Here is a 12362-nt window from a genome sequence, read left to right as displayed (position 1 = left end):
AGATATCTTCGAGTGGATCCTCGTCCTCGGAGACGTCTTCTCCGATGATCTCCTCCTCAAAGATGGCCTCCGGTGCTGGTGTTGATCTCCTCATCTTGTGTCGACGGGCCCTCCGATCCCAAATGGTCTTTTTCGATCGGAAGGATGCACAGGCTGTGCAGGTCTACTCGTCGTGTTTCTGCTATAGACAGAGGTTGCAAACCTCGTGATGGTCGCTATGAGGGAATTTTGCTCGACATACTGGGCATCTCTTGAATGTAGTTCTGTCCATGAGGCGTAGGCCGTATGGCACCGATAGGCCCAACGGCCCGCGTCGACACACCGGAATGTAGCTGGTGATGTCAAAAAGTCTATTCGATGTCGAAAATGTTTATATGAAGTTTAACGCTTCGAAAATGCTGAAAAAGCCGGAGCGGAAAACTTTCATCCGAACCCAGTGGCGGAAAAAAACAATCTGAGGATGGAGTCGATGACCATGCGCAGTATTGTCCAAGGGAGGAGTCACCTATCTCGTGACTACAAAGACTTCTTCCAAGAAGACAACAACCTGCAATCATCCGAGCCCAACACCAGGTGGCGATCTATTGCAAAAGTGTACGATCTGCAGCTCATATGCCTCGAACATAATGATCTCAACACAAAACAGCAGCCAATTACAATACATCCATTACTCCAGAAGAGCTGTTAAAGACAATAAAGCAAGAGAAAGCCACCTAGTTCAGAACATCTATGTAACACACATCCAACTTCCATCTTTGTGAAAAGGTCTGGCTTTTGATAATTAGTGCTTTAAATGCTGTGCATCAAAGCAACTAACCAAATTATGTTAACGACAATCATCTATTCTGTCTACCAGTTTGGATTCAGAGTGGCATTCAGCACAGAAACAGCAACCTTGTAGATATTAGATTACGCCTGTCACATAAAAGATAAGGGTGTTCACTGACTACAATTTCTGCTCCACCTTTCAGAAGCATTTGACACTGCTGATCTTTACTTATAGTGTGACAATGTTGAATGGGGTTCCGTATCCAGGGTCCTATTTGTTTTCTTCTTATCTTTACAACTAAAAACAATTTGGTAAAATAGGGATCCACATCCCTTCAGTGTCGCCTATGACTTGTGGTTTCTGAAAAGAAGCTATTAGCACCAGCATAACACAATCTCAGCCTAGATTTCCTCTGTGAAACAGGGAAGGGCGCTGGTGCTATGCATCAATACACTGATGAAAAGTAGCTGTCCCTAAAGTCTTTGTGTTTCAATGACATTACCTTTAACTCATGTATGTCAAACAAAATTATTTTATTAAATCGCCACAAATTGGAATTTCTGCAGATCTCCCTAGAGTATGCAAGCAAGACACTACTTATGTGATTACACCTGGGTTTTCCCTTGTGGAGTACATTCTTCCGTTTGCAGACTGCCACTGATTTTCTTAATGTGGAGATGAAGCATATTGACAGTTTGATTTCTTAAAGGAGGTAGCTGATATACTTTCCTTTTTTCATTCCTCTCAGCTTCACTATTGCTTCCTTCACCCCCACCACCACTCCACTGCGCCTTTAGTTTACCGACCATTTCCCAGTTCAGTTCTACAGCAGCTCCTGCAGAACTCGGCACCATGCACTTATGGTCGTCCTAGTTCTCATTTAGTGAAACAGCATGTAATGAATGGAAGTAGTCAGAAACCATTACAGACTGCTTCCTGGAATTACCTATGGCTTCCTCTTCCTTTCATTTCCTGCACTGCTATCTTTATTTCATTATATTGTTAATTTAATTATTCATAATAAAAATGGATTCTGATTGTGTTCTCCCGACATCCTGTAATTTAGAGAGATTGTACTACAATCTAATACATGTTGAAACTATGTTCCTAATGTTTCTTCCTAAAAAACATCAAAGCACTAACGTAACAAAATCCACGACTGTGGTGTTATTATGTAAGGGAGACCATCCTAATGCAGAGACAATAGCAGCTCGTCATCCAGTGCAGCATCACTAACAATCACAAACAGCAGGCATACTAGAATGTTGCTTTGTTTGTACACTAAGGATTTGAAATGTATTAGCACTTCACTCACAGGGCGGACCCTGTAAGGATAAATACTGATTAACATGAACAGTAAAAGGAAATTATGCTGATTTTTCAGCTCCCACATAACGGTTTACCTTGATATCAAACAGAAGGTATCGTTTGTCCATCTCCTTAGAAACAACACTTTCAATGACATCCACAGGAACAAGTTGAAAGCAATCATATGCAGGGCAGAAAATGTTGTGAGCTTCCCCTTCTTGAATTTTGAGATTCAAAAATCTGTCAAAACAAAAAACGTCTGTAAACAACACAAGTACCACGGACAATTGTTATATCAATTAACTGAATTGTAAAACGGCATTAAACACCATTGCAATTCATAACACGCCATATCATAAGATTCCCTGCTGCACTACTTAAGTCTTAGAATCATAACATTTTTAAAAGCTTCTTATAGTGGATCTCTCCTACCAGCTTAACACAGTCAATATATAAACATAGATAACCCTTTTGACTTCACTCACACTGTTCTGTCTACGGTTTGTGCTGTACTCTCCCTATGCTCAATATTTTAGAATATGTGAGGGCACAGGGTAAGATTGAAGGTTTTAAGCCCAGTGGATGATAACCACCTGTAGCATAAGAGCGGCTGCATTTTGGAAGATGCCTGTTTACGTCCAATCCGACAGCTGTTCAAAAATAAGCCCAGAATGGATTTTCTGCAGGAATGCAAGGAACGTGGCTAAAAAAGAACTCTAATGGGCTGATGAGACCGGGGTGGGAGATAACAGGTCAAACAGATCTCTTGGAAGCTGCCTTCTGCAGAGTCAGTAAGAAGAAATATAGACAGGCCAATACCAATCGCTAAGAAAGTTACGGACATTTAGGTGTTAGCTCTTCAGAATTGAAAAGGAAATATATCCACATGTTGTGGCACCCAAAGAGGATATTCCTGAGCCCGCCAATGAGGTGGTAGTGAGCGAAGCATGAACAGCAACTATGAATTACCGAAGGCCCTAGAGAAGACGAATGATCACAAATCTTTCCTCATCTACTGCGTCAATTGAAATCAGAAGGCAGTTATTTTAATATTCCTTTTACTTCTTCATTTCATAATTCCAACTTATTTGAATCCTTTGTTTTCAGATCCCTCCCAATACTACTGTATTTCATATTCACGACGTTATTTAATCTTCGAGAAATTTGTGAGTAAAAATATGTGTAATACTGTGAGCTGTTAACAGAAAACGTTTTTACAGCTGTCTCTACCTCAGAAATGCCTTTGATGCTTCGCCTATGCATTACCTTTATGCTGGTATGCCTTTATGCCTACACCAATCGTACTACTATTATGTGCTGCTAAAACAATTTATATAATTATAAGTTGTGTCTATCTGAATAACTATCAGCTACAGTTCCCAACTCCGTTATTTGGTTCGCCTATGCCATGCCTACTCTAATATGAACTATGTAAACCTTGTAATTAACACCTTTTAAACATTTTGAAGCGCTCTGATGCATTCAGGGCAAGTTCGTGCTATATAAAACTCTACAAATAAATAAATAAATATCGAGACTCTTTTGTCCCTACTGCACATACCATTATTTATCGAACAGGACATCATTTGATAATCACCCTCATAAACTATAATGCAACTGATGATATCCTTTGGTAAATAAAGTACTAGGCTAATCTCACAAGTAAGAGGATAGGAAAGTTTACAATACACTAATTGAATATGGTATAAAACTGACTAAAAGCTTAGTGTGTGTAATAACGAAGGTAACAAGTCTCCAATACTTATTGCTTTAACTGCAGTTAATGTACACAATTCAACAATACATGGTTTGATGTACAATCAAATGCATATGGTAAATTATGGAAAACCAGTTGTGCTGCGTTTATAATGGCAAAATACATGAGAAATAAAGAAAAACACTAAAAATAGTTTGACAGTCATCTACAACAAAAGTCTAAAACAGAACATTTGACAATATCCCTTCTCCATAAAGTTGAAAACACTCTATTTATCAGTCTCATCCACAGTTTTTCAAACTTGCTAAACTCTGTTGTGAACACCACTTACATACTCGTTTTTAGGAGCTGCCATGCGGATTCTGCATTGTTGACTATGTATAATGGCGATTGACTGTTTTCTTTGCTTTTAGGCATCATTTTAAGCTACAAGTATTTTGTCTACTCTCTCATGCTAACACTAAGAAATCAATCAAACATAACTTAAGTAAATATAATCATAAGGTCCTGTTGACTGTAAAGTTCATAACAGTTATAGCCAGAAATATTCTCTTATGTACAACCTTTGTTTCAAATTTCCACCTTTTAACGTGTTTTCTTACATCTAGTACCTCAAATCAAAATAGTATTAAAATATGACTATTCTGATCAAACAATATTGCTATTGGAGACTTTGCATATAATTAAAGAATGTTCTTGCACTACGAAATCACTTGGCATTTTGCCATGCCCACATAAAATAATGCACAGTCACTTAATGGTCAATATGCATTTCTTCATTTAAAAAGCAAGATACCATTTTAATTTGATTTTCTGACCTAAATAGTGGCGCTTAATAGCATCACATTCCAAAATGTCCATACAGTTCAAACAATTCAAATAGGGATGCATTCTTCTTTTCTTTATTTTTCAATAACATTTGTTTAGAGACATCTTCCGCTTATGATTTTATAAAAGTTGTTCAAAGATTTCAAACTCTATGTTGTGGCACTGTTTAGTTTCCCTATTTAAAGGCTCTCAATTTCTCACATTGTTCCACAATCTTCCACTTTTCACTGATGCTTTTTCTTATTTTCTCAGATTGTCATGATTATATTGACTCTTTCATTAAATTTCCATTTGTTCCTTTATCCTTGTATTGTAACAAATACACTTTATTTACAGGTTGATTCTAATAATAATTTAGCATTTACTTAAAAGTTCCTGTTCTCCAAAATTCTTTTTGAAGTACTCAATTTCCACTTTAAGTTAAATTACTTCAGAAATAATCCCATCAAATGTTATCATTTGATAGCAAGGCAGGTCCTCATTTAGTAATTTGGGATGGAAACTTGTGTCAATTAACACATTGCATGTATCGGTGTACTTAGTGATGTTGTCTTGTATTCTATTTGTTTGAATGTTTCTCGCCACATATCTAGTATGCATTTCATTTAATTTACTAATCTTTCCACCAATCTCTCATTTACTCCAATTATGTATCTAATTAAGCCACTTCTATGCCCTCAATACCTTTCAAAGGAGTAATGTTTGTGCACTTGCATGAGAAATTCTAATATTATATTATGAAGGTCTTTTTTTGGTTATCGTCGTTGTATCTTAGTAAACAATGATCTATATTTTCCACAAATGGTCTATATGGTTGAAATATTGAGTTTATTCTGATAAATATTGGTTAGAAGGGAGATCGAAGACATTTTTGTTTACTTTAGGAATCATGTAGTACTGGAATATTTAAAAAACATATAAAAATATTTTTTATTTTGTTATCCAACCTTCATCTGCAGCAATGTGTACTGTATGTTTGTGGGATAGCTTTCTTACATCAACCTCTTGATTAAAACCATAAACATCTGCTTTCTAAGCAGTCTGGTTTCAAATGAAGCCAATTTCTTCTTAAATGATGTCTTTTCAAGATAAACTTTATTCGGCCAGAGGCCATAAAAGCACACAAAGCAAGACCACAACATTTTAAATTGAGATAGAAAATATGTAAGACATTTCACTGATCCAATTACAATCAAAAATATTCAGTTCAATTCATTGCATTTCATGAGATTTAAAACATAGCCAGTTACAGATTCAAAAGTAATGGCAAGGAACAGCTTTTAATGTTCATAACCCATCCTAATGTGGAACACTAATTTTATAAAAATTAAGTACGGTAAAGCAAACTTCAAGTGAGCCTAGTGACTGCATAAACAGTAGCTCTTCCTTGTACTATCTCATATTAGCCTTCATAAGAGGCACCAGGAAGAGACGCCTTAGCTCTTGGTACAGTTGGCATAACAAGAATAAATGGCTAATGCTTTGAATTGAGCTGTTATCACACCTGCAATAGGGTACATCTTGATTCCAAGCGCCCATTGCGGCAGACGCAAATTTAAAGTGCTTAATCTAAAAAGGATAAGCCAGTAATGATGAGTGGGGGATATGAACCATCCCAAATAGGGCTCTATGCCACAGGTTGTTGAAACTTGCATAGTTTACAATAGTTTGCATCTTCTGCTCCATGTCTAAACGATTATTTAAGCAGTGCTACAGGTAAACTTTCTTGACACTTGGCTTAAAATTTAGGGGGGAATTATATAAATCAGACAAACCCAAGCGCTCAAAAGAATCCTTCACATACTTTTTTTTTTTAAAAACATCTTTTTATTAAACAGGCTCATGATATCTCATACTTTGCATTACAAGCACACACAATTAACCATTCTGATATATTGGAGCCCATAACGTTTCATCAGAACCCGCACCCCTTGTTAGTACAACTCAGCCCTGTTGGGTTATCGCATCATTAACATTGGTCTAATCAAACAACCCAAGACTCTAGATCGCCTTTATTCACAAGTCTCTCCTGCTCCCTCTTACTCGCATATTGGCGATACCTCCCCTATGTTTCTGTATTTCACCCAGGGGGACCATATTTTTCCACATTTCGTCTTGCATCCCCTGCTATCATATATAACCTTTTCTGTGTGGTAACACCAGTCAAGATCAGTCTCCCATTCAGTCACAGTTGGGTAGATGTGCGACCCCTCCACCTACGCGCTATGTTACGATTTGCCACTCCGGTGGCGAGGGCAAGCCAGGTTTTTGTATGCCTAGGCCAATCTTCCTCTCCCATGATCATCAGTAGGAGACCCTCGGCATCCAGAGGTATCTCTACTCCTGTGACCCTGGACATTGTCGCCACCACTCACTGCCAAAAACGAAAGACAACTGGGCATTCCCATATTACATGGAAGAATGATCCCTCTGTTTGGCATCCTCTTATGCAGTGGGCTGACTGTACTTTGCCCCATTTGTATAGTAGTGTGCGGGGGTAGTAGGAGCGATGCAGATGTCTTAGCTATATCAGTCTGAATCTAGACTTGATTGCTATTTCTCTAGGCCCATGCAGCGCATCGGCCCATTCTTCATCTTCAAGAGTGCCCAAGTCAGTCTCCCAAGCTGTGCGCAGGGAAGTCAGGGGATCTGGTGTATTGTAGATTAATTTCTTCGATATTGTTGAAACCGCCATTTCCAGTATTGGATCTGCTAGCAAACAGTCCTCAAGGGAGGAATATTCAGGGATGGTCTCTCCTTGTTTTATATGTCTACTTGCATGAGCCGCACATAGGGAAAGGACTGGCAGGCGCAAGCTGAAATTCGGTTTTTAGGTCCTCAAAAGGTAGCGCTGCTGTTCCCGTCCATATGTCACCCAAATGATCGATACCTATGACTCTCCACCTCTCGAAGCCCGTCAAGCCGGCTATTTCTCTCAGTCGGTCACCCATCCACAGTTGCGTCATTGCTGTCAGACGGCGATGCCACTCAAAGTATTTGTTAGCTGCAAACCAGCACTTTATTGCCATTGCTGTATGGGCCGGAAGCGCCTGTGTAATCCTACGGGCATAAAGCAGGGCCTCGTGGTTCCCATTAGGCATAGCCTCCCAATCCACTCTGTAGGCTGGTTCCTCTCTTCCAGTATATATCCATTCATTTATAACCATCAGTTGCGATACCCAACAGTATAGCATGGCTTCGGGAACTGAGAGACCGCCGTCATAGACTCCTCTCTGTAGCTTATTCAAAGCTATCCTAGGCGTCCCCCCCCAGCCAGATTAAGTTGCCGAGTTCTTGAACTATCTGCTTGAAAAAGATGGCTGGAACTGGGGAGCGTGTGTTCTGCAACACGTAAAGAAGGTGCGGCAGGGTCATCATTTTATATAACGCTGCCCTCCCCATCAACGTCAAAGGGAGCGTGCGCCAGTGCCTTGCGTCTGCCCAAAATCTGCAGTACTGGATAAATATTTTTTTGCAAAAATAACTGATGGTCACGGAATATGTACAGACCCAGATACTTATACCCCTCCTCCACCATCGGGCCGCACAGTTCGACAGCAGCCTTGGAGGGAGTCCGGAGAGGGGTTATAACAATAGACTTGGTCCAATTTATAACAAAGCCCGAGTAACTGCCAAACATTGCGAAGATGTGCAGCACCCGGGAGATGGAAAAATAGGGTCTTGATAAATATAGAAGTACATCATCTGCATAAAGAGATATGCCCCCCCCCCCCTTCCAGGTGCATGAATACCCCATATCATCGAGTCTCTTCTAATCCAGTGTGCCAGTGGCCATGGTGCAATTGCAAATAGTAGTGGTGATAGGGGGCAGCCCTGCCTGGTTCCCCTCCCAAGGAGAACCGACAAGACAGCGTTCCATTAACCCTCACTTGTGCGAGTGGGTCATGATATAACAGTCTTACCCATTTACAGAACTTTGGGCCGAAGCCAAGTTTAGCTAGGACTGCAACTAATTACTCCCACTCTATACTTTCAAATGCCATTGAGACATCTGGTGCCATCAATGCCGATTGTGGGGATGTAGGGTCGGCTGTCATATGCAGGACTACGTAGAGTCGCCGTAGGTTGTGGCGGGTACTCCTGTGTGGCATGAAGCCTGACTGGTCTATATGAATAAGAGTCTGTTAGCTAGAGTCTTAGCTCATACCTTCGCCTCGACGTTTAATAGAGAGATTGGGCTGTATGAACTACAGCTTTCTAGGAGTTTTTCCGCTTCATGTATCACCACTATTATGGCTAAGCGTTGTTCTATAGGCAGTGTACCTGATTCGCTGGCTTCTTCAAGCATGGCTAGTAATGGGCGACTGATTTTAGAAGCAATACCTTTAAACAACTCGACTGGAAGGCCGTTGTGGCCCACGGCTTTACCGGATCGTAGGGGTCCCAATGCCAAGGCCAGTTCCTCTTCGGATAGGTCGGCCTCCAGATTATCGCTCATTTCTATGGTGAGCGTTGGGAGTGTGAAGTCGGCCAAAAATTCGGTGCAGATCTCGGACTCACGGGCACATACAGTGCTTCATAGTAGGATGCGAAAGCTTCCGCTATTTGGGCATTTGTTATGTGAACTGCGCCATCTATATCCCCCGACTACCGCAACTCAGTACTTTTCTTTATCTCATTTGTCAAGCCACATTTAAGCTAAAAACTTGGAGGCTTTATCCCCCACATCATAGATCCTCCGCTGTTTTGCCAATCCATGTGCCCGTGCCTCATTTTCAATCGCTTCCTGTTCTATTTTTGTTATTTCATGCTCCAACCTATGGAACTTGGCAGCCGCTTCTTTCTTTTGCCCCCTGATTAGCACCTGCGGCTGTCCCCGCATTACTCTCTTAAACGCTTTCCAAAGCGTTACCTGGGAATCTACAGTTCCCTCATTTTCTTTAAAGTACAGTTTAATTTCCTCCCCAAGCTTCCTTCTCAGCTCAGGGCCACGGAGGTACCAGATATCTATCTTAGGAAATCCAGTTCTACTAGTCTTTGGACCCCTGAGAGTGACACATGTAGGGGAGTGATCTGAAATACCCCTAGCTAGGAGTGGTCATTGAAATTTCTAGAGAAAGACATATGGCGAGCCGAGTAGTATGTGAATTGTTTGGTCTGTGGGTTATGTGCCCTCCATATGTCTGCCAGCTCCATATCCATGAGGAAGTCTGGGAAAACCTGCCCCCTGGGGTGTTCCCCAGCGTTGCTTAACCAATCTAACTCTTGGTCTATTACTGCATTTGCGTCTATCCCCATCAGGAAGACTCCCGGTGGAAGCTCGAGCAATAATGCGCCTATTTTGGGATGCATGATCGAGTGTAACCTGGGTGGCACATATGCTGAGCAAAGGGTCAATGGGTGCCCCTCCCAACTGCCCGCAAGGACCACCCTGCAGCCTGCATCATCCTGTGAAGAATCCTTCACATACGTAAGCCACTGTATTTATTCTATCCCACCGAATAGCAAGCAGTCGGAGATACAGGAACTTGTTAAACCGGCCTCTTGTGATGACCAGATTTTTATCCACAGTAATAGATGTGCCAGCCCAATCACATATTTCAAAAACGGCATTCCATGATCTTAATGGCAAATTAAGGAGGCAGCACCTTCCGCTCCTAATAATAAACTATGTATAAATTGGTTCTCTACGCGTTGTAAGAATTCCACATTATGTCCCCAAAGGCCAGCACCATATACACAAGCTGACGTGCACATGCTCTAATAGAGGTTCAGCATTGCTTCTATTGGTTTGTTTTGAAGCTTACTAGAAAATCTAAAAATGGCTTTGATATTTCTGCAAAAATCTGGCTTCTCAGAGTTATAAGCAGTGACCAACTTAGAGACTTGTTAAACAACATCTCTAAATAATTAAAGTTTTTAACCTTTGATAAAGTGAACTCCCCAATCTTAAAAGACTTTGACTTAGTACTAGGGTAAACACAAGTCATGATGTAGGACTTAAAAAAAATATTTTTTAAGATCTAAGTCCTCTATATACCTTTAAAACAGATCTAAAAGAAGCTTAAGGCTATTTGCAATTCGAGCGATTCAAACTGCATCGTCCACATATAATAAAATGGGGATCAGAATATGGCCCATGTGAAGAACATCTCTGCATTTCTTGGTTAAAAATTCACTGATTCCATTGATATACAGCACAAAGATAAAAGGGGACAAAATACACCCCTGCCTGACAACCCTACCCGACCGAATGCTCGGGAAACATTCACCTGAGGGGCCATATTCAATATTAACTGTGAGATGGTGATGGATGCGCATTATAAGGGACAGTAAATCTTGTTCAACTCCCATTATACTCATAATTTCCCTCAATTTAGAGCGATTGACAAGATTGAAGGTGCTTGATAAATCAATAAAAGCAAGATGCACAGCACCTTGCTTGGCTTTCACTTACTGCCCCCAAATTAAGTAGCAATTTAGGCATTGCTCAATTGTCCCAATACTCTCTCTGAACCGAATGGCACCTCTGACAGAATGTTATTTGTAATGGCCCAGTCTTCGCGGTGGGGCAATAAAATACAGCATAAGATCTTGCCGCTTGAATCTATCAGGGAAATCGGCTGATAACAAAACGTCTGAGCCCGATTCTCTTTTTTAAACATTGGGACCACGATAGCAGACTTCCATGATTCTAGAATATGCCCATGCACCAACGATCTGAACACATTAGTAAGCGGAGGAGTGATGATCTCGCCCGAAGGGGGATAGAGGATGTAAGATTATCAAAAATAATATTACAGACATTTCTGCCTGGAGGAATGGTCTCGATTTTAACATGGTGTTAGAATAACCCATTTACGTCGCCCGTGGCTGCCCACTGAAGCATTATAAAATATGGAAGAGGTGGGCGGATTATAGAGGGTTGTGGCTGGACCCCCCCGGGTGAGTCTGATGATCCCCTTGGGGACTGATGATCATCAGTAGGAGACCCTTGGCATCCAGAGGTATCTCTACTCCTGTGACCCTGGACATTGTCGCCACCACTCATTGCCAAAAACGAAAGACTACTGGGCATTCCCATATTACATGGAAGAATGATCCCTCTGTTTGGCATCCTCTTATGCAGTGGGCTGACTGTACTTTGCCCCATTTGTATAGTAGTGTGCGGGCGTAGTAGGAGCGATGCAGAAGTCTAAGCTATATCAGTCTGAATCTAGACTTGATTGCTATTTCTCTAGGCCCATGCAGCGCATCGGCCCATTCTTCATCTTCAAGAGTGCCCAAGTCAGTCTCCCATTTACGTCACCCGTGGCTGCCCACGGAAGCATTATAAAATATGGAAGAGGTGGGCGGATTATAGAGGGTTGTGGCTGGACCCCCGGGTGAGTCTGATGATCCCCTTGGGGACTGATAAGGGAGGGGCAGCATGTAGGGGCGGGTACTTCTAGGCACGGGTGCTCCTGGGTGGTGCGGGGCCAGGGGAGAGACTAAGAGGCTGGGTTGCTTCTGTGTGTGTGTGTGTTGTCTTCAATGGGGGATCCTTTAGTGGTTTGTGGTCTGCACTCGGTGGTTGGTAGCGCATTCTGGGGTGGGACGAGCGGGTTAACTGGCTCGTTTGATTTTGCTCTCTGGTGGCGTGGTCAGTTCGTATAAAAGGTTTCTGCCCACTTGCGCTTTTCACATTGCTGTGGCAGTGGTCTCGGGAGAATAGAGCCCTGCGCCTTTGGAGCGGTTGCCTCAAGGGAGATACTTAGATTACTTTTCTAGCGCTTCAGA

At 41.6% G+C, this 12362-nt stretch overlaps 1 protein-coding gene across 2 annotated transcripts in view; it reads right to left on the bottom strand.

Annotated features, from left to right (window-relative positions):
* ANKIB1 (ankyrin repeat and IBR domain containing 1) overlaps positions 1-12362 on the bottom strand; it is a 580820-nt gene that overhangs the window by 341146 nt on the left and 227312 nt on the right. For both annotated transcript variants that reach the window (XM_078663642.1, XM_078663643.1), the window contains exon 8: positions 2173-2317. In XM_078663642.1, the coding sequence (XP_078519768.1) occupies positions 2173-2317 (145 nt within the window). The remainder of the gene's footprint in view (positions 1-2172; positions 2318-12362) is intronic.

This window comes from Lissotriton helveticus, chromosome 10 (genome assembly GCF_964261635.1).
Source record: "Lissotriton helveticus chromosome 10, aLisHel1.1, whole genome shotgun sequence".
NCBI classification, from domain to species: Eukaryota; Metazoa; Chordata; class Amphibia; order Caudata; family Salamandridae; genus Lissotriton; species Lissotriton helveticus.
This window is presented reverse-complemented; position numbering and strand designations above follow the sequence as displayed.